Genomic DNA, 22244 nt, shown 5'->3' on the forward strand with positions numbered 1-22244 from the left:
CACCATTCTACTGAGAAGGTAAAGGGCTCCACTAGGTGAACTGTCCAAAGTCACAGGTGCCGAGTGCCCTTCAGATCTGGCTGAGGTTCCGTGCAGAACAGGGCTTTTCCTGGGCGGCAAACACCATACCTTGATCCCCAGCCATTCCCAAGAACCAAAGACACTTCCCCTGTAGAGGGAAGAGGAGTCTCTACAAAATGACAGAGCCTCCAGCCAACCAGAACTGGCCGCCTCAGCCCCACCCTCTTCCAGGTGATTGGCCCCAAAAGGGTTGCCAGCCCCACTCCACCTTGGGGCCAGCTTCCCCCAAAAGGTCGCATCCCCAGCAGGTCCCGCCCAGGCAGTCCATCCTGACTGCTCCTGTGGGTGCAGCTCCTGAGGTAAAGGGGGAGGAGCTGCTTGGTCCAGGTCTCCAGGAACAGGCCATTTCTTCCCCAGCTCTGAGCTGGGAAAGTCTGCTCCAGGCCATCCTACCTACTTCCCCATATGGCTCTCAAGGAGGGACTCAGGTGAGTGGGGACAATGGTGTGGAGAGGAAGAAAGCTTGGGTTCAGCTGAGCTAAGAGGGATCCAGTCTGATGGCTAAAACAGTACCAAGGAGAGGCACCAGAGCCAGCCCGGGAGTACCAGCTGAGGCCTCCAATCCTGGGGAAAGGTGACTCCAAGAGGGGACATTGCCCCAGGAGAAGAAAGACAATCCGTGTGCATGGACACCGGGGTGGGGAAGGCTGTATTCCACAAGATTTTGTAGCCAACGAAAAGCTGGACTCCCCTTGCTTCCCTTAACTCCAAACCCCCTTGGCGAGCTGGAAAGCAGAGACCCGGCTACATTCCCTCCCCGACTGTAACTGAGAGCTCCCTCTATCCCCACTGGGACTGATGGTCCAGGACTAGGAACCTGTGCCCCCTTAAGACCTAATGGCTGATCTTTAACCCCTTCTTGAAGCCAAGGAGAGTGGGGAACAGGGCACAGGGTGGAGCTTGAGGGACTACCTTCTGCAGGCAGAATCTGAACAAGAAATATGGAGGAGTGGGCTGGTCAGGGGCCTCCACAGACTATGGGTTCCCAGGCTGGGGCATAGGAGGGGCAGGAGGAGCTGGGGTCCCACCCAGTCCTGGGTCTCAGCACCCTCCCAGGCCTGACCACAGGAGTTCACAAGACCATCTCTGCCTGTGTGCCCTGGCTGAGGCCCAGAGCCCAGAATAAGCATCGGTTTGCCCTACCCTGGTTGGGAGGAGGCTGGTAAAGAGGGTGGGACAGCCACAGAGGGGGAGAAAGCCCTCCAGCCTTTTCCTGCTCCTGTAGTACTTTACACAGTACCTCGCATACCTCCCACAGTGCACCGCCAGAGGCAGCCTTGCCAGCTCCCAGTACAGGGTTTGACCAGGCTTCTAGGAGTCAGAGGAGCCCAGCTGCAGCCAACCATCCAGGAGCGCAGACAGGAGCTGCATAGAGTGGGAAGGGAAGCAGCCAAGCCCACAGGAAGAAATAACAGGGCCGAGAACCTTGTGAGATGAGCCTCAGGGTTAAGCTAGGCCCAGGTCAAATAGAGCCCAAACGCCATGCTGGAAGCTCTGGCTGGGGAATCCGACAGTCCTACTCAAAGCCCAAGCCTACACCTTACCCCCTGTGCAAATGCCTTGGTGAAAAGTATAAACAACAGAAACAGCAAATGCCTATTGAAGGTGCGCCCTGAAAACTTGCAGTAGGCTTTTCACCTCAAGAACACGGATACTTATTGGAGGAGAAACAAACTGATTAGTTGATCCCCAGGGGGTAGAACTAGGGACTGGAAAGCCTGGTGTCCCAGAAGGCAGGGAATGGCTGGCAGGACCCTGAGCTGACAGCGGAGGAGAAGGATGCTGAGATTGGGGAGTGAGCCCTGGGGAGCCCCCAGGCAAAAACGAACCCCCCATGTGCTGCCTCCTCTCCTGCTGCTGGAGTGCAGGCGCACCACTGGCCTACAGGACTCTGGGCTGTTCTATTCACTTTCTGGACCTTAATTTTCCCTTTATGGAAGAAAATGAAAACCAGGCCCCACCTGAATCAGTTATGTGTGTAGCAAAGAGGGAGAGAACCAAACCTACTCCTAAAAGAAGATGTGGTGCATCTGATTCACACCAATGAGGCCACCCAGCCTTGCAGAGGTGAGATGTCACTGAGATCCGCTCCAGGCCTCTGCGCGTCCTCTCTCACACAGTGACCCTGGCCCAGCCCCCTTGCTAAGTGCTGCCCTCAGGTATTGTGTGTCCCCTGGACATCGGTGTTCACCTGGCTGTCCCGACTCAGTGCTTCTCAAGCTACAGTTTGCATTTCCTTGATCTTTCCTTCTATGTTCTCAGCGGTTGATCCCAGTGACCCAAATGGACCCCTGCTTTCTCCCCTGAGCAACTGCAACCCTAAGCCAGTGAATTAACCTTTCTAAGCCTCAGTTTCCTCATGTGTAAAGTAGAGATAAGTACAGCATCTCCTTCAAGGGGCTGTGGTGTGCCTTTAACAGGACGGGCACAAAATACATTTGGCCAAGTATCCGTCTCAGTAAGTGTCTGGCATTATGCATAAGGAGTGCAGACTTAACCCTGAAGAAAACGGAGTTTTCAGCAAAGGAGCACCAGTTCACTTGGAAGAGAGAATGAATACAAATAACTCATTCATTGTTTCATTCATTTGCTGAACAAATACTTATCAATAGCATGAATTATGAGGCAGGCTCTGGAATTTGGCACCAGGAATACAAAGGCTGGCAAAACAGAGAAACTTGGAGCCTAGTGGGGCAGACAGTCCCTAGCATCGCTTGGCAGGTACTAGAGGAGAGGTCTGGGAAAGCGACAGAGGCGCAACCTGGGGGAGGGACCTAAGAGGAGGAGATGTCGAGGCCGGCTTCAGACAGGAGGAAGCTGGGTGCTGAGGAATGACGCGGAGCTTGTTGGCTGATGGGAGGAAGAGAGCAATCAGAGCAGAATACAGAGGTGGGGACGCCTAGGAGACGTCATGGTGAAGAGTAAAAGATGGAGACTGGCAAGCAGGGTCAGGAGACTGTTACAGGAATCCAGATTAGAAACAAGGAGGCATGAATAGGACAGTGAGGGAGGCCAGGAGGGGAGTTTTGGGCACTAGGAAGGAGGCAAAAGCAACAAGTTGGCTGTCAGGAGAGAAAGCAAGGGTCCCACTTGGCTCACTGGGATCAATCGCTGAGAACACACGATGGGGAGAGTGAATGGGAGGATGCGGGAAGAGTGAGTGGGGGGACGGAGGACAGTGAGTGGGAGCACCCACAGGGTTTGCCGATGGACTGCATGCAGGGAATTAAATTATTTGTAACAATACTTTTATTTAACCCAGCACATCCAAATTTACACCTGTTTCACTGTTTTAATGTGGCTACTAGAAATGTTTAAATTACATATGTGGCTCACATTATACTTCCACTGGATGATGCTATTCCAGATCTCTTCCTACACATCATGAAAGATGCGGCCATACATGACTGCAAAGGCTCGGGTGCACAGGCACAGGTGCTACCCCCTGCCAGAAGCAAGGTCTGCCTCTCCATATTAGTTGTTCCTTTCTTTTCACCTTAACACATTAGGGTCTCTTTTCCAGAGAGTACATATAAATCTACCTCACCCTTTTCAATAGCCATGCTGATCTCCATTACACAAGTTGAGTACCCCTCATCCAAAAATCTGAAATCCCAAACGCTCTAAAATCCGAAACTTTTTGAGCACCGACAGGACATTCAAAGGAAATGCTCCCACTGGAGCATTCAGAATTTCAGATTTCCAGATTAGGGATACTTAGTCAGTAAATACAATGCAAATATTCAAAACTCCAAAAAAGTCCAAAATCCAAAACACTTTTGGTACAAACTTTTGGATAAAGGATAACCAACCTGTACAGATATGCCTAATTCATTCGTCCAGTTCCCTATTAACGAACCCTGAGGTTGTTGCATTAGTTTGCTTTTTCAGAGAAGGCTACAGGAACATCCTGGGACTAGTCACCGTAGAGTCTCCATTCCTAACTGCAGGCAAGCTGGCCAGGGGCTGTGGGCACTGAGTGTTACAGCGAAGAGGCTGGACTTGGAAGGCTTCTCAGGCATGGTTAAGAGATGTGGACGGTGTACTGCAGTCAGCAAGAAGCCACAAAACAACTTAAATTTTTTGTGTGTGTAAATTGCTAACTTTGAATTTTTCCTTCATTAAAGAAGCAACATACTGTAAATACATTAAAGACAATTAGAGAGAAAATAAGAAACTAATTTTATTGCACATTCTTCCTTTTAGTCTTATTTTCTGGTGCATGTTTTTATTCTTGCTAATTGTAATCAGAGTGCACATCAATTTTAGATCCTGCTTTCTTCCTTTAATGTTCCTGTGTGAGAATTTTTCTATGTGACTGCAGAGTCTTCCTAATACATTTATTTAGCCAGTCCCTTTGGCTGGACACTAGAGCCTTCTTCAGTTATATTTGAGCAGCTCAGATAATGCCTCTCCCTGTGACCCAAAACGCCTTCTCCATGGGTGCTTTCCAGGCAGTATTCGACCAAGCTCAGGTCTTGCTTGTGTAAGGGAAACAAGCACGCACCCATCCATACAACCACCCCGTCCCCTCCAGTTGCCACCCCATCTCTTTCCTCCTTACAGCCCGACTTCTGGAAAGACAGCCCCACTCCCACCCAACCCATGTGCCTGTCCTTAAGTCCTCTACCTGCTCAGTCTTCCTCCCACTCCCACCTGGGCCCTGGCCTCCTCTCCCTCTGTACTCTCTCCCTCTCCCCCATGACATCCCTGCCCTCCTGGTAAATCCCAGAACTTTCTCCTGAGCCTGCCTGCCTTCTGGGCTCCAGCCCCCTTCCTCCAACCAGACAACCAGGCATCTTCTCCTTTCTGGTCCCCCAGCCCCGTCCCTCTAATCCATGGCCAAGTCTGGCCCACGTGCCCTCCCTGACAGCCCCTCGCCACCTATTCCTCTCCATCCAGCTGCCAACTCCCTGGTGTTGCCCCTAATACCTCCCAGGGGCTGGCACCTAACTCATCTTCCTGCCTCCAGCAGTCTCCTCCCTGCCACCCCACCATGGCCAGGCTCCAGATTTCAGCTGGACTACTTCAGGGTTTGTGGTTTTGTTTGTTTTTTTTTTTTTCAAATAAAAATCTGACTGACTCACTCCCCAGAGGAAATACCTTTCAGGGCTCCCCATGACCCTCAAGATGAAGTCCAATTCCCCGGGGCCTAAAATGCGGGCCCCGGGTGACTTGGCCCCAGCTCACCTCTGCAGCCTCATCCCTCCCTTCTCATCTGCTACTACCCTCCACCCTGCAGTTCCACAGACGTTCCAGGAGTGAGGCTTCCTCACTTTTGCACACTGTTGTTTCTTTTCCACGGACCTCTCTTCCCCCTCTATGCCTTCTTCACCTGAAGAACTTCTATTAATAATTTTCTAGGTCCTAGCTTAGAAGTAACTCCTCCTCCAGGAGGCCCCAACGACCTCTTCATCTACCAAGGCTCAGGTGCTACCCTCCAATTTGCCTCACAGCACCCGGCATTGCTCCCAATCACAGCATTCATTGTGCCGTGTTCCACACATCTGTTTTCAGTCTGTCATGTGACCCACTCCCTCACCCACTACACCCACATCTTTCTGCCTCCGCACCCTGAAGACAGGGTCTGTGTCCCATTCCCCTCTGAATCCCTGACTTAGCACAGTGCTCAATGCTGAGCTTGTGTCCAATAAATAGATGTTGAATGCACGACTTAACAGAAACTGATGAACATCTTGATACATAAACTTTTCTCATTCTGAAGATTATCTCCTTTGAACAGATTCCCAGAAGCTGGGAATTACTGAATCAAAGTGGATGAATATTGAACACTTTCAATTCCCATAGCTAAGTAGCTTTCCAAAAGGCTGTAGCAATTTACACTCCCACCAGCAAGTGTAACAGTGCCAATCTCACTGCATTCTTGCAGCTTGGCTATTCTCATTATGCCTTTTATTTTTTAAATCAAGACAGAGTCTACCTCTGTCACCCAGGCTGGAGTCCAGTGGCATGATCATAGCTCACTGTAACCTGTAACTCCTGGGCTCAAGTGATCTTCCTGCCTCAGCCTCCTGAAGAGCTGGAACTACAGGTGCATACCATCTGGCTAATTTTTTTTTTTTTTTTTTTTTTTTTTTTTTGAAACAGGGTCTTGCTCTGTCGTCAGGCTGGACTGCAGTGGCGCAATCTCAGTTCACTGCAACCTCCGCCTCCCAAGTTCAAGTGATTCTCCTGCCTCAGCCACCCGAGTAGGTGGGACTACAGATGCGTGCCACCACGGCCAGTTAATTTTTGTATTTTTAGTAGGGACAGGGTTTCCCCATGTTGGCCAGGATGGTCTCGATTGCTTGACCTCGTGATCCACTCGCTTGGCCTCCTTAGGTGCTGGGATTACAGGCATGAGCCACTGCGCCCAACCCTGGCTAATTTTTTAATTTTTTGCAGAGGCAGGGTCTTGCTCTGCTGCCCAGGCTGATCTCGAACTCCTGGCCTCAAGCAATTCTCCTGCCTTGACCTCCCAAAACACTGGGATTACATGCACAAGCCCCTCCCAGCCCCATTATGTCTTTTTTTTAAAGTGCTCATTTTTTAGGCAAAACATACCACCCTGTTCTAATTTGTATATCTTTGATTACCAGTGAGGGTGAACATTTTTCCATATATTTGCCTACTAAATGCACTTCTTCTTGGAGGATTTACCTGTTTGTGTGACGTGGAAACTGTTAAGGCAGGTTGACTTGTTATGAGATGACTCTGGGGCTGTGGAGGAAGTGACCAGGAGCATGAAGAGTGCTGCTGCAATGATCCTGTGACAGAGGAGCAGGCCAGGGTCACTGTGGGGCACGGGGAAAAGCAGGAGGAGCAGAGATCAAGGAGACCAGGTCAACCTGGGACTGAAAGCAGACAGCAGGTGCAGAGCAGGAGGGGTCAGGGTGCACCCAGGTTTCTGGCTTGGCGCAGTGAACTGGAGGAGGGGCTGTGCTCGGAGACAGTGCCCAGGTGGATCCACACACCTGCAAGGCAGTTCGCAGCACTCTTAACAACACACACCTGCTAAGGAACAGTTACGTGGGGCAGCAGGAGAGGCAGGGGCAGGAGGGTCTGAGGTGGCAGGCTTCTTGAAACAGACCAGGGGAGCCAGGTTTTAAAAGGATTTGTAGGCCAGGCACGGTGGCTCATGCCTGTAATCCTAGCACTTTGGGAGGCCGAGGTGGGTGGATCACCTGAGGTCAGGAGTTTGAGACCAGCCTGGCCAACATGGCGAAGCCACATCTCTACTAAAAATAGAAAAATTAGCCAGGCAAGGTGGTGGGCACCTGTAATCCCAGCTATTCGGGAGGCTGAGGAAGGAGGATCACTTGAACCCAGGAGGCAGAGGTTGCAGTGAGCTGAGATTGTGCCATTGCACGCTAGCCTGGGCTACAGAGTGAGACTCCGTCTCAGGGAAAAAAAAAAAAAAGGAAGGGAGGAAGGAAGGATGGATGGGAGTGGAGTGAGGAGGCTTCCCAGGGGATGATCAGGGTGTGTTCAGGAAGAATGGTCATCACTAACTAAAGCTGAGTGAACTATTGCAACATGAGAGACCTTTGTTCTCATCAATTAGCTTGTGTGAAGGCAATGACAGCCCTAAGGCAGGTGTTATTACCCCATCCTATAGATGAGACTGATGTGCAGAGGACCAGACCTTGCCCCAGGGTCAGACAGCTAATGAGTGGTGGAGCTGGGATTCGAACCCAGGGCTCTGGCTCCTGTGTCTGTCCTCCTTACTGTGTGGCTGCAGTTGCTCTAGATATGTGAGTACTCAGGTAGGTGGGAGGACAGAGGAGCGAGCTCCCCAGAAGGAGCTTATTAAGATTCTCAGCATTTGGGGCCCTTCCCCGAAAACAATGAACTGTGGACAAATCCCAAAGCCCACCTCTTTTGAGCCAGGAAGTGGGCTGCTGAGCTCTGCTTGGAGGAGTTCACCTGGCCTGGTGACTGCAGCCACCACAGACACATGGTCTCTGACCACAGCCAGCCCAGTAACTCTTCTCTAAGTCCCAGACAGCTCTTAACTCCCAGTGACTGACACGGGAAGATTCCTTGAGCCATGGTGGAGACAAGCCTGGGCAACATAGCAAGACCCCATCTCTTAAAAAAAAAACAAAAAAATTAGGTGTCTATAGTCCCAGCTACACAGGAGGCTGAGGCAGGAGGAGAGCTTGAGCCCAGGAGTTCAAGGCTGCAGTGAGCTGTGATCACACCACAACACTCCAGCCTGGGTGACAGAGTGAGGCTGTTTTTTTTTAAGAGTAAAAAAAAACAAAACAAACAAACCACTCCCAGTCACGGAGCCACAAACACCTGTGCATCCTCTCCTGGCCTCTCCTGTCCAAGGTCAGTCCCACCTTCCACGCAGGAGAAGTACCCCAATCCCTAATGTTATTATCCCCCCAACCTGCCCAAGTTCATCCCCTGCACAAGAAACTGGTAACACTGGCTACCTTCATGCAGAGGAACTGGGTGGCCAGAAGTAGGAAAGACTTTTCATGTATGTGTGCATATAAACATTTGTCTATAATACAAATGAGTTACTGATGCCCCCTTCCCGCCCCCAGGGCCTGGAAGAGAATCTTCTGGCGGCAGATCCTACTTGCACTTGGCCTCTTAGGCCTGTTTCTGTATGGCCTCCCTAAATTCAGGTACAAGCCCCTTTCCCCAGCACTTGAGGTGGGACCACAGAGTCACGTTTAAAGGGGAACTGTCTAAGGGCCTCCTTGAGGGATGGAGGGCAGAAGCTAGCTCACCTCAAGTGTCCTGGTGAGCTCTCTCTCCTTGTAAGAAGCAAAGCCAGAGGGCTCCTGGCCAGGCTGACATGCTTCTCACGGCGCCCCCCTCCCGCCACCGCCACAGGCATCTGGAAGCCCTCATCCCCATGGGCGTCTGCCCTTCCGCCACAATGTCCCTGCTGAGAGACAACTTCACAGGTGCCCTGCGTCCCTGGTAAGAAGCTCCCATCCCTCCTACTCCAAGGGCACCCCCAAACCCTACAGAGCTCTGCCCCATGTTCCTGCCCTCCACACATCTCCCACCCCAGCAGAGCCAGGCACTCTGCCACCAAGCCCAGCAGCCCCATCGGGCCACACGTCTCCCAGTCCTCTGTGTTGCTCTGAGCTGGAGGCTTCCAGGGGCAGCAACTAGGTCTCATCGGTCTATGGGTCCCTAGGGCTCAGCACTGGGGAGGTGGCAGTGAACATGCACCAAGTGGGTGGATGAATGGAGCTATTTCCCATCCCTGCCCTGGCCAGGGCCCGGCCTGAAGTTCTGACCTGTACCCCCTGGGGGGCTCCCATTATTTGGGATGGCATTTTCGACCCAGATGTGGCCAAGCAAGAGGCTACACAGCAGAACCTCACCATTGGGCTGACTGTCTTTGCTGTAGGCAGGTAAGGCCTGGGAAGGGGAGCAGTGCTGTCAAGGCTGTGAGTGGGAAGGGTGTGCATGTGATGGAGGGGGCGGGGACCCTGCTCCCCTGTGCCATGGGATCCCAAAGTGAAGCGAGAAGCAAAGACAGCACTTCTTGCCCCACACCCCCAGGTGAGCACAGGACCGACCACCCTTCTCCTCCTCCCTGGACACCAACACCATAGAGCCCACCCAACACAGGCAGCCAGGGCTGTTCTAGAACCACATCTGGAAGGGACCTGCCTAGGGGCTGGGGCTGATCCATCTGGAGACACTGGTTTTGTAGTGAGAAAATGATGGTGTCTTTCAGGTGAGAGTGGTGAGAGGAGGGGAGTGTGACTGGGTAAGTAAAGGGATGATTCACTGCAGTAGGGGCCCATTGGAGGTCAGCAGCTCAGGTGCACGTACACAGGATTTGAGGGGGGGCAGGTGCCAAGCAAGTCTGATGAAGGGAGAGGGGCTGGGGAGCTGAAGGATTGCAAGGGAGTGAATCTGAACTGGGCAGAGGGAAGTGAAGAGAGGAAGGGGGGTGACAAATACTGAGAAAGTGGCAGGGTCACCAGATTAGAGGATTCAGTGAGGTAGGACTGTTTTGGGTTGGGGATGGTAATCACAGTAAGTGAGCTAGAAGAACGAGGTCCCTACAGAGTGGGACAGACATTGGCGAAGACCAAGTCCAGGGAGTAGCCATGGGAACAGGTGACTGGAGGGAACAGTTGACTGTGGAGGGCACAGGACAGAATCACTACAGGAAAGGAGGTCAAGAGAAGAAATGGCAGGAACACTGACCTCCCCACTACGGATGACAGGGAGTGTCTAAGCTGGGTGTCCACCTTCCTCAAGTGACACGAAGGGGACTCTTGGCTGACAGTGGCAGTCAGATCCCATAACCTAGTTTCAGGCAACCAAAAGCAGCATTTCTAAAAATGGAACTAGTTGCTTTGGGAAGGTGGTGAGAACCTCCCATTCAGGAAGAGATACTCAAAAGGATGGGGAAGGAATTTTGTCACCAGATACCCCATACAACTGTTCAAGGCTCCTCGAACTCTGTCCCCTACACCCTACAAGGGAGAGAAAGCGAGGAGTGCGACTGACAGGCAAGGGGCTGAAAAGGACCAAGGGCTGATCCGTGGACCAGGTGGGCAGAACTGCTGGGCTACTTGGGCCTTGACCTCTCCCAGGGCCTTGGTGCTCCCACTTCCATCACCCATGCTGACTAGGGCATTCCTGCCCCAGCCCTAGGGGTCAGACAATCTCAAGGTACAGAAAATTCTGGGATACTGAGGTCCTGAGCTCCAAGATTCTGAGTCCAACACTCCTAGATGCTGAGATTGCCTAAGTCTCTGATTCCCATTTCCCACAGTCACCAGGAACAGAGCAAGTGCAAGTAAAAGTACAGGTTCTAAGGCCACGCTGGGTTCAAATCCTGGCTCAAGCACTTACCAATGGCATATACAAGTTTATAAAGCTCTTTAGATGAGACAATGCACATTGACTTAGAAAGCAGTGGCTGCCACACGATAAAAGTTCAAAGTATTATTAGGCACTATTACTATTATTTTAAAATGCTAGGATCCCAAGGTCTGTTCATACAGTATTCCAGGCGGCCCCGTTATCTATACAGTGAAAGACAGTGACTTAAAACAGCTTATTATTATGGCTCATAAAATAATTCTTTGGAAGGCCAGGTGCAGTAGCTTATGCCTGTAATCCCAGTACTTTGGAAGGCCGAGGCAGGTGGATCACCTGAGGTCAGGAGTTCGAGACCAGCCTGGCCAACATGGTGAAACCCCACTTCTACTAAAAATACAAAAAATCAGCCGGACATGGTGGTGGCCACTTGTAATCCCAGCTACTCGGGAGCCTGAGGCAGGAGAATCACTTGAAGCCAGGAGGCAGAGGTTGTAGTGGGCTGAGATGGCGCCACTGCACTCCAGCCTGGGCAACAGGAGCAAAACTCTATCTCAATAATAATAATAGTTCTGTGCGTCAGTAATTCAGACAGGCCTCAGCAGGAAGGGCTCGTCTTCTCATGCTCCCAAATACCTGGGTCTCAGCTGGGAGACCAACTGCTGAAGACTGATGGGGCCAGCTTGGGCTTCCTCACTCACGGCAGCACCTAAGTTCTGGGACTTTTAAATGGAGGCTCAGAGCTCTAAAGAGAGAAATGCTGCCAGTCCTCCAAAGGGCCAGTATGAGGCAGGATTGGCAGGCAATTTGCAAGCATCTTCAGTCCAACCCACCCTGCCCCATCTAAGTTGAAAGATGCTAGGACTGGAGGGTCTGGAGTTCCAAGGCCAGGTGTGGGGAGGACCAGGCAGCACTGGTGGGGTGGGGGTAAGGTTGGGGAGGGGGTGAGGTGGGTGAGGTTGGGGTGCAGTAGGGGTGAGGTGAAGTGAGGTTGGGGTGGGAGTGAGGTGGGGTGAGGGTTGGGTGGGGTGAGAAGAGGGTGAGGGCTGGGTGGGGCAGGGGGGGTGAGGCGGGGGTGAACTTGGGTTGGGTGGGCTGAGGTAGGGGTAGGGGTGAGGCTGGAGTGGGGTGACTTTAGGGTGAGGGTGAGGGTTGGGTGGTGTGAGGTAGGGGTGACGGGTGGGGTGAGACCTGGGTGGGGCAGGGGTGGGGGTGAGGGTTGGGCGGCGTGGGATGAGGTGGGGGTAAGGGTGGGGTGGGGGTGAGGGTGGGGCTGGGGGTGAGAGTGGGGAAGCCGGTCCCTCCTCGCTTCACTCTCAGGCTGACCGTGGCGCCGCGCCCTTAGGTACCTGGAGAAGTACCTGGAGCGCTTCCTGGAGACGGCGGAGCAGCACTTCATGGCGGGCCAGAGCGTGGTGTACTACGTGTTCACCGAGCGGCCGGGCGCGGTGCCCCGCGTGGCGCTGGGCCCGGGACGGCGGCTGCGCGTGGAGCTCGTGGTGCGCGAGCGGCGCTGGCAAGATGTGTCTAGGGCGCGCATGCGCACGTTGCACGCGGCGCTGGGCGGGCGGCTGGGCCGCGAGGCGCACTTCGTGTTCTGCATGGACGTGGACCAGCACTTTAGCAGCACCTTTGGGCCCGAGGCGCTGGCCGAGTCGGTGGCGCAGCTGCACTCCTGGCACTACCACTGGCCGCGGTGGCTGCTGCCCTTCGAGCGCGACGCGCATTCGGCCGCCGCGATGGCGCGGGGCGAGGGCGACTTCTACTACCACGCGGCGGTGTTCGGCGGCAGCGTGGCGGCGCTGCGCGACCTGACGGCGCACTGTGCGCGGGGCCTGGCCTGGGACCGCGCGCGCGGCCTGGAGGCGCGCTGGCACGACGAGAGCCACCTCAACAAGTTCTTCTGGCTGCACAAGCCCGCCAAGGTGCTGTCGCCCGAGTTCTGCTGGAGCCCGGACCTCGGCCGGCGGGCCGAGATCCGCCGCCCACGACTGCTCTGGGCGCCCAAGGAGTACCGGCTGCTGCGGGACTAGAGCCGCCGCCGCCGGCTCCTGGCCCTCCGATCCTCCGCGGGCCCAGCCGGCCCGGCCCAGCTCCCGCTCCGGGCGTCTTTGGCCTGGGGAGGGTATGGAGTGGGAGTCACGAGAGGAAGAGATCCTGAAACCGGGCAGGGCCCTTCTGGACGCTGATGGCGCTCTGGAGGGCAGAGAGATACTGGATGCAAAAGCCCTACCCGCTTCGTGTGTGCCCGTCCGTGGGAGTGGGAGTAGGAGGAGGAGCTCCTCGCCTTTGGGGAGCTCCTCGGTTCAAGAGAAAAATCCCCTTCCCTTAGCTTAGCAGTGAGCAAGGCACAACTGCAGTAATGCCTCGAGCGATCAGCTTGTAGACCTTTCACCCCTGAGCCTGCAGAATGCAGCTGGTGCCTCTGGAGATGTTTTAGTCCCATCTGCACCCCCACTTTTTAAATGAGGAGACTGAGACACAAAGAGGAAACATAACTGCCCAAGGACACAGAGGGTCTGAGTCCCTGTGATGTCAGTGGCTGGAGAGGCGTGGCTGGCCCCTCGGGCTGTCTCTGGGCAGGAGCCACAGGAAGAAATACAGGTGGCACCCCGTCATTGGCTCTGCCCTTTTACCTCCCCTGCCCATAAGCATGGTTTGTACATATTTCAGTAATATTATGATAAATTATTCCTGTACTGTGAGACAAAGTAGCAAACATAAGAAGCCATGTTTGCTCCTTTCCTTTGCCAGCATAATTTCACAAAACCCTGACTGGGACAGCATATAGATGTCAAAACAAAAAACACAGCTCCCCACGTTCCTTGCCGGAGTCACTATATTCCCTGAAAAAATAAGTGACTCTAGATATATCTCCATATAAGATAATGTCAATCGGGGTTAGTGATCATGCTTCTATAAACTATAACCAGATACACTCTTACACACAAACTTAGATACAATTTTACGCATACTAAAGCTTCACCACCTATATCTAAACTAAAATACCACATTCAGGCTGGGCATAGTGGCTTATGCCTGTAATCCCAGCACTTTGGGAGGCTGACACACACAGATCACTTGAGGTCAGGAGTCTGAGACCAGCGTGGCCAACATGATGAAACCCCATCTCTACTAAAAATACAAAAATTAGCAGGGTTGGTGGCGCACACCTGTAATCCCAGCTACTCGGGAGGCTGAGGCACGAGAATCGCTCGAACCCGGGAGGCGAAGGTTGCAGTGAGCCAAGATCGCACCACTGCACTCCAGCCTCAGCAACAGAGCAAGACTTTGTCACCATAAAATAAATAAAATACTACATTCAAAGCGTCTGATAGAACCTCTCTAAAGAGCTCCTCCTGAGCCTTAGGCCTTGATCGATGGTCCTCAATAAGACTTCTAAATAACACTAATTTTAATTATTTAAAAACTTGCTTTTATTCTTTAGTTGACATTCCCAAATTGTTATTGTGGCCTTTTCTCCTAGACAGTCAAAGTCCAAAATGACATTTTCTGGCCTCGGGGCTATAACAGGGCGACGTTCAGCCATAGTATCTGGGAGGGAAGTTTCCACATCCACGGCAGCTGTCTAGACTTCTGATCCCCAGTGGGGAAACACGGGCTCTGAATAGGAGTGTGAAGGCGTCAGACCCTCCCAGGAAGGTGGTCACAGAGCCAAGGAGATAGGGAAGGTAGCTGCTGAAGTCCCTGAGATTTTGTCTGACATTTGGGAAAACTGGAGCCCTGGGAGACTGGGAGTTCACCCTGGCTCTCCTGAATCTTTTATGTAGTATTATCATTTTAATAGCCTCCACTCCCAGGTAGGGCAGCAATTCTTGCTATTTACCAGGCCCAGCCATTGAGGGTAAGAGAGATCTGTCCTCTCAAAAGCAGTTCAAAATGTCTCTGATATAAACTAGATTAGCAAAACCCAGAAGGCCTTCTGAACTCAGGATTAGAGATGAGAATGGGCCAGGTATGTCAGAACAGGCAATTTGGCCGGGCGCAGTGGCTCACACCTGTAATCGCAGCACTTTGGGAGGCCAAGGCAGGTGGATCACAAGGTCAGGAGTTCAAGACCAGCCTGGCCAGCATGATGAAACCCTGTCTCTACTAAAAATACAAAAATTAGCCAGGTGTGGCGGTGGGCACCTGTAATCCCAGCTACTCGGGAGGCTGAGGCATGAAAATCACTTGAACCCAGGAGGCGGAAGTTGCAGTGAGCCAAGATCATGCCACTGCACTCCATCCAGCCCGGACAACAGTGCGAGACTCCATCTCAAAAAAAAAGGCTATTTTCTGACTGTGAGCTGGGGAAGATGTGTGTCCTTCACCTTACCCTGCAACATTCACTCAGGGCCACACATGCAGACCCTAACGATTGCTGCAGACCCTGACAATTGCTGGGCCATTCAATACCTGAGCATGAGCCAGTAAGAGATGATGTGAACTGGCTCTTCTTCTAACTGTGTGTGGGTAGACAAGTTCCTTACCTTTGCCGGCCTCAGTCTTCTCATGCGTGAAATGTGGATGCCGTCTCCCTCCCTGCAGGGGTTGTGGTGGTGCTCTAGAAAACGTAACTTGCCTTCCTCTCCCTGCCTCCCCCTTCTCCAGCATGTTCAGAGAGTGCCAAGGATTTGCCAAAGAACAGTCATTTCCTGTTTTTTGTTTGTTTTTGAGACAGCATCTCACTCTGTTGCCCAGGCTGGAGTGCAGTGGATGTGATCATGGCTCACTGCAGCCTCAACATCCCTGGGCTCCGGTGATCCTCCCACCTCAGCCTCCCAAGTAGCTGGGACTACAGGCATGCACCACCACACCAGGCTTTTTGTTTGTTTTTTGTAGAAGCAGGGTTTCACCATGTTGCCCAGGCTGGTCTCAAACTCCTGGGCTCAAGGGATCCACTTGCCTTGGCCTCCCGAAGTGCTGGGATTCCAGGCATGAGCCACTGCACCCAGCCAGTCATTTCTGTTTTAAAGGGGGAATAAATGGAGTGCTCAGGAGCTTCCAAGGCGCGGGCTGGAGGCAGCCTTGCGCTGTTGGAGATCTTCTTGAGGAGGGAGGGGTTCCGGGAAGCTGCAGGGCAGGCAACCCTTGGGAATGGCTCCCCTCCTAGTGCACCCAGAGACCTAAGGAGGGGTTGCAGGGGTGGGCACGGAGGGACTTGGATCTGAAGCAGGAATAACAAGAGGGCTAAAGCTCCTTCTGCAGCTGTCTCCATTACCATCAACACTGTCCTCAGCACCTATCCTGAGGCTCCCCCAGGGACGGTGGCACTCACACACTCCCCACGTGAGCAGGTGAAAATCAGACTCAGTCCCCTGAGCATCACTGTTACATGCAAAATCTCCACCTGTCCCAGCCACCCCACCTTGCCATGCAAGCTCAAATGCCACCCCTAGGAATTCCCAAACATCTTCAGCTCTCTTAGTCAGGGATCATTGATCATAAGGATCATAGATCACTTAGGGCGAAGGCAAATAACAGCAATAACGATATGGACATATATTGGGTCTTACAATGTGCCAGTTCTAAACATTAGACAGGTATTGATTCATTTAATACTCACATCCACACTGTAAGTTGGTTACTACTGTTTACCTCATTTTACGTATGAGGAAATCAGGCACAGATTTAGTAACTAACGCAATGTCATACCACTAGCAACTTAAATTCACTGAAGTGAGAACAAACAGGAAATTAAACATAGCCAGAGGATGAAGACTGACAGGAACAGAGGTTACCACTAGCTCTTGGTCTCCTTGGTCCATTTCTGCTCTTTCTCTGCTGGCTTTGTTCTTCTGCTTGTATCCAGCTCAACACAGTCACCCCAAACCGCAGTCTATAGGGTTTTCCAGTTAAGGTACCCACCATCTCCTAACTTGTTCCTAATTCATGGAATAGAGAATCTCACAGGAGGGTCAGCTCCATCCAGTGGTGTGCTGGTATATGTCTAGCAGTTGACTGGGGAAAAAGAAAGCCCTGATTTGTAGTGTTTGCCAATATCCATGGTGTAAATCCCACCGTGGCTGATTTCAAGCTACCCATACTCACTGAATGCAGAGCTTGGAAGAGGTGTGCACAATTTTCTCACATGAATCAGGACAGCTATTATGCACCACTGGCTGCACCTATGTATCAAGTCTCTGAGTCAGGTGTCCACCCTGGCCAATCGGCTGTGGCTACAATGGGGTCATGTGACACAAATATGGCTGCCAGAGCCCATCCTTTCATGGCAAAGCAGGCTATGGGAGGTCAATTTCAGAGAAAGAGATGAGGCCCCTGACATTACTGAAAATATGCTGGTTCTTGGCTACAACACATTCATTTCCTCTTCTGCTAGTAACACACTCTGGTTTCCTCTTAGTGGAACCTCTTGTGCTTCAGAAAGTGAAGCACGTGAGGGCTTCACCCTGTACTCCAGGCTGAGAGCATGGGCCCTAGACCCAAGCAAAACAAGCACACAACATGATCCAGTTAGAACCAGGAAGACCCAATTAGACTTGCTGGGCGCTATGGTTTGAATGTGGCCCCCCAAAAAAACACATGTTGGAAACAACCCCCAGTGCAACAGTGCTGGGAGCTGGAGCCTAGTGGGAGGTGTTGGGTCATGAGGGCTCCACCCTCATGAATGGATTAATGCTGATTATAAAAGGATATGAGGCTTCGAGTTCCATTTTTCTCACTCTCAACCTCTTTTTGAGATGGATCTTGTTCTGTCTCCCAGTCTGGAGTGCAAATGGTGCAATCACGGCTCCCCGCAGCCCTGACCTCCCAGGCTCAAGCAATCCTCTCACCTCAGCCTCTGAAGTAGCTGGGACTACAGGCGCATGCAGCACCATACCTGGCTTTGTTTTTTTGTTTGTTTGGTTTTGGTTTTTTTGTAGAGACAAGGTCTCCCTATGTTGCCCAGGCTGGCCTCAAACTCCTGGACTCAAGTGATCCTCCTGCTTTGACTTCCCAAAGTGCTGAGATTACAAGCATGAGCCACCAAGCCTGGCCTCACCCTCTCTTGCTCTTCTGCCTTCTGGCATGAGATGACATGGCATGAAGGCCCTCACCAGATGCTGGCACCATGCTCCTGGACTTCCCAACCTCCAGAACTATGAGACTGGAATTTATCATGAACAGAATGAAATTTCTTTTCATTATAAATTACCGAGTTCGTGATATCCTGTTATAGCAGCATAAAATGGATGAAGACACTGGGGCTTTTGTCAGAGACAGAGGCTTGATTGCTGGAACTCTGGGGACTGTAAGACTAGAACTGCTGACCCCGCAGGAGCCTCAGGCTGAAGCTGACTCAGAACAGAGTGGAGAGCTGGAGACACATCCTTTGAGCCCTGAAGGTGGCCTGACCACTGTCCTGTTACATAAACCAATACATCCTTGTTTGGATTGGACTTTCTATCATTTTGCAGCCAAGTCTGGACACATGAGGACTGTGAGGACTCAGGGAAATTAGTTCCCGATGATGACCTCCATGGTAGTCACTTCTCTCTCCCTCACAGTGCTTCCACAGGGCCAGACTTGATAAACTTTTGGGGAATTAATTACTAAATTTCCTTCCTAGGCAGTCAAAACATTGACCCACATGGGAAAAAAATATATATATGACAAGGACGTCTTGGACTCCCCCTCTAATCCCTAGAATCACTTCCACAAATCAGGCACTCATGATGGACCCCCACAGATGGGTGGGGTGCCCCTCAGGGAGCAGTGGAAGTGAGACTTACTGGTAGATCTAGTACATCCAAAAAGGCTCCAGAACTAGGTAATGCTGGGTCAATTTATATCACTGCCACTATACTGCAGCATGATCCTTAGCAAAGAGCCTCTCTTGGTTTGCTGCCCATTTCTTAGGGAGTTGTGAGGCAATCAACATAAAGCACTCAGTTCAGCACCTGGAGTGAGGCCAGCCCACAGGGAGGCCACTTCCTTCCTTCTCCAAGTCTGGGGGGCGGGGGAGGGGAGAGGAGCAATGGAAAGGTGCCCCCCAGCCCTGCCCTCGCACAGAGCACGCCAAACACCACTGCCACCCGGGTGCAGGTACAGTTTATTCTTCACAACAGAGAAATACAAAGAGCAGAGGGTTTGTAATTCCTTTGTTTCTTGCCCCCTTTAGTGTTTTCCCCCTACATTTGATTTTCATTTGCTCCCCACCCCCTTTTTTAAATAGAATGCAAACTACCTTCCTGAAGTGTCTGAGGGGCACCTGCCCTCACCTCCCTGCCTCCAAGATGCAGACTGAGAAGCCAACAGACTGTTTTTTCTTTTTTAATAAGGTAACTAGTTCTAAATATGGTGGCCTGGAGGTCCCATAGAAAAAGCAAAGGGGTGTTAACAGTATGTATAACAGCGTATTTACAGGGAGTAACATGCGGACAAAAAGCTACAATACTGAGTATCAGACGACGCAAGTCAAACAAAGGGCTGGGGGTGGGGGCAGAGAACCCCATGGGAAAAGAAACCCCAGGAAACGTTAAACTGGTAAATCAATGGCGAGTTAAGGCTTAAAAAGTGTATAAAAATAACACAGTTAATATTCAAAACGGAACTCCAGATACAGAATATATAGATGAGTTTCTGTCTAGTTTTCTTTTTTTTTCCCGGGGGGACGTAGGGGGCTTCTCCGGGCTCTGTACATGGTTCCTATATACACGGACACGCATGGCTTTCAGATTGGGGTGTGTCTGTGGGGGCTGGGGGCAGGGTCTGCTCCTGGGACCTGCCTCCCCGAGGATCCCTTCCCTGCTGAGGGGCTAGGGCCTCGGCTGGGGATTCCCACTCCATGGCAGGGAAGACAAATAACCCCTCCCTGGGCACTGCCCCCATCTGGAGGAAATTCTGGAGGGAGGTCCCAGCCCCAGGCCCACTCCCTCCCCATCCCCCTGCCCACAGTCTGGCATGGTGGGAGAGGTAGCCGAAAGGTTTCCTGGCCAGCACCGAGGTAGACTGGGGTGGTCTTCAGGGCAGCAGGGGAGGGCCAGGTCTTACCCAGCCCATCCCCACCCCGTTTCCCTGGGCCCGCCACCCAGCCCATCACTGCACCCTTTGGTCCTGTGGATCTCCCGCCCCTCTCATTTCTGCCTCCTGAAGCTGCCGCACCCCTCTGCTCAGTGATGCCCGGGGCACAGCTCGAGGTGCGAGCCAAGCACTCAGGGGCGAAGGGCTCACTCCGGCTGCTTCCTGCCCCTCCCACCTGGGGGTCCCCTTTGCAGTCCAGAAACCCAGGCCTGAGCCTTCCCTCAAGACCTGAGGCCATGGCAAGAGAAGGTCCCACACTGCCCTCTGGTTCTCTGCGTCCATCTGTCCGATTCTTTAAATTTCTCGGTCTTAGCAGCACCAACTTCCTGGCCAATAAATATCTTTTCTGTTATTTCCAAAACAAACTTAAAAAAACGAAAAAAAAAAAAAAAAAAAAAAAAAAAAAAAAACAGTGAAGCAAGTGAAGGGTGGGGAACAAAAAGAAAACTCAACAGAGAGGTTCAAAGTGCTCTGAGATCGTCTTTGGATGCCACCAAAACAGTCCAGAATCTTGCAGTTGGCCTGGCCGCCCCTGGACTGGACCAGGCAGGGCTTCTGCGGACCAAGCTTTCTGGAAGGTTGGGAAGGTGGTGAGAGAGCCTGGTGGTTCCTGGAGGGCCCCTGGAGGGAGTTGGGGCCTGGTGCTGCCTGGGTCTGTGTCTGCCAGTGGGCCGGGTGGGGCGGCGCCTCCAGTGGGCTCAGATGAGAGAGATTCGCACCGGGATGCCGGGGGACTCCGTCCTCTGGGGTGAGTGATGGCTCACCAGGTGCTCCACCACCGTGTGTTTGGACATGTGCTTCATCAGGTAGGTCTCCTGTGGGCAGGGGTGAGATTCAGAACAGGGAACCACCAGCAAGGGAGGGAGAAGAGGCTGCAGTTCCCACCAGCAGCCACTGGAGGGCTCTTGGTAGGCGGTCCAGAGGGTGGAGGACAGCCACAGCTTCGCAGGGTCAGTCGGGCATCGGCCATTGGTTCTAGAGACACTGCACTGCTGCCAAGGGTGAGTGCTGGCTGGAGAGTTCGCCCCTCAGCAGTGCCCACCTGTGGCTCCCCAGGGCCAGGTCCCCAGCCCCTTGCCACCGGGCCGTAGCTGGGTATACTGGCTGAACCTCAGCCCTGTCGGCCCAGTGGAGCACAGTGCCTGCATCTGGCTGGTGATCCCAGTGACAGTCAGGCAGCAGGACTGGGCATGAGCCTAGCTCTGCTGTTTCTTAGTGGTGAGAACTTGGACAAGTCATCGTGTCTCTCTGAGCCTGTTTCCTCCTCTGTAAGCAGGCATGGGGGAGGAACAACCTCAACAGGTTGCTCTGGTGACAGAGATCAAGCCCTTAGCATGGAGTAAGGGTTGAAGGTCCACTCCTGCCCTAGTCTCTACATTTCCTTTCCTTCCTTTTCTTTTTTTAAGGTCTCACTGTGTCGCCCAGGCTGGAATGCTGTGGCACAATCACAGCTCACTGCAGCCTCAACCTCCTGGGCTCAAGCAGTTCTCCCACCTCAGCGCTCCGAGTAGCTGGGACTACAGGTGGGTACTATCATGTCCTCCACTGGCTCTGCTGGATCTGACCTAAGGCACCAGGACTGGGCAGGTGAGGCTGTGACCCAGGGCTCACTGCAGGCCCAGAAGCTCTCACACTAAGCCACGTCCTTCCAACTGCCTTTGCCAGACGCAGAGGCGGTACTCCCACCTGCCGCTCCTTGACTTCAGACCTCAATATGCTCAGAACCCAGCAGAGGAAGCCCTCAAATGTGGTGGCAACACGCTATCTAATACCAGAGGGAGGCAACCCGCAAATTCCTAGCTAGGAAACTATTCTTCAGTTGAATAACAAAAAAAGTGGGGGTAAGGGGACCTAGAGATTAAAAGATATACTGGCCCACTATGATGTAGGAATCTTATTTGGATCTTGACCTAAAAAGAATAATGTAGGCCGGGCGCAGTGGCTCATGCCTATAATCCCAGCACTTTGGGAGACCAAGAATGGCAGATCACCTGAGGTCAGGAGTTCGAGACCAACCTGGCCAACATGGTGAAATCCTGTCTCTACTAAAAATACAAAAGCATAGCCGGGCGTGGTAGCATGTGCCTATATTCCTAGCTACTCTGGAGGCTGAGACAGAATCGCTTGAACCTGAGAGGCAGATGTTGCAGTGAGCCGAGACTGCGCCACTGTACTCCAGCCTGGGGATACAGCGAGACTCCATCTCGATTTAAAAAAATAATAATAATGTAAATATACCCAATCATGGCATTCATAAGACAAATGAAAATGTCAGTGCTGAATGGGTATTTGAGTATTTGATGATAAGGACTTTGGTTAAT

The 22244-nt window shown here is 52.4% G+C and overlaps 2 protein-coding genes and 1 pseudogene across 7 annotated transcripts in view; 1 reads left to right on the top strand and 2 right to left on the bottom strand.

The window, feature by feature from the left end:
- Nucleotides 1–8625: 8625 nt before the first annotated feature.
- Nucleotides 8626–12952, top strand: LOC105495214 (alpha 1,3-galactosyltransferase 2; the record flags this gene model as incomplete). The annotated part of the gene is made up of 4 exons (XM_071096530.1): nt 8626–8723; nt 8935–9024; nt 9330–9467; nt 12242–12952. Coding segments are annotated over 4 exons (1014 nt in total), but the record flags the coding sequence as incomplete, so codon positions are not given.
- Nucleotides 12953–18934: 5982 nt separating this feature from the next.
- On the bottom strand, nt 18935–20167 carry LOC139363319 (uncharacterized; annotated as a pseudogene).
- Nucleotides 20168–20291: 124 nt separating this feature from the next.
- The window catches only part of LOC105494669 (zinc finger protein 362), a 40243-nt gene continuing 38290 nt past the window's right edge, over nt 20292–22244 (bottom strand). For all 6 annotated transcript variants that reach the window (XM_071096521.1, XM_071096524.1, XM_011763316.3 and 3 more), the window contains one exon: nt 20292–20738. In XM_071096521.1, the coding sequence (XP_070952622.1) occupies nt 20622–20738 (117 nt within the window). In that variant the 3' untranslated portion in view covers nt 20292–20621. The remainder of the gene's footprint in view (nt 20739–22244) is intronic.

This window comes from Macaca nemestrina, chromosome 1 (genome assembly GCF_043159975.1).
Source record: "Macaca nemestrina isolate mMacNem1 chromosome 1, mMacNem.hap1, whole genome shotgun sequence".
Lineage (NCBI taxonomy): Eukaryota > Metazoa > Chordata > Mammalia > Primates > Cercopithecidae > Macaca > Macaca nemestrina.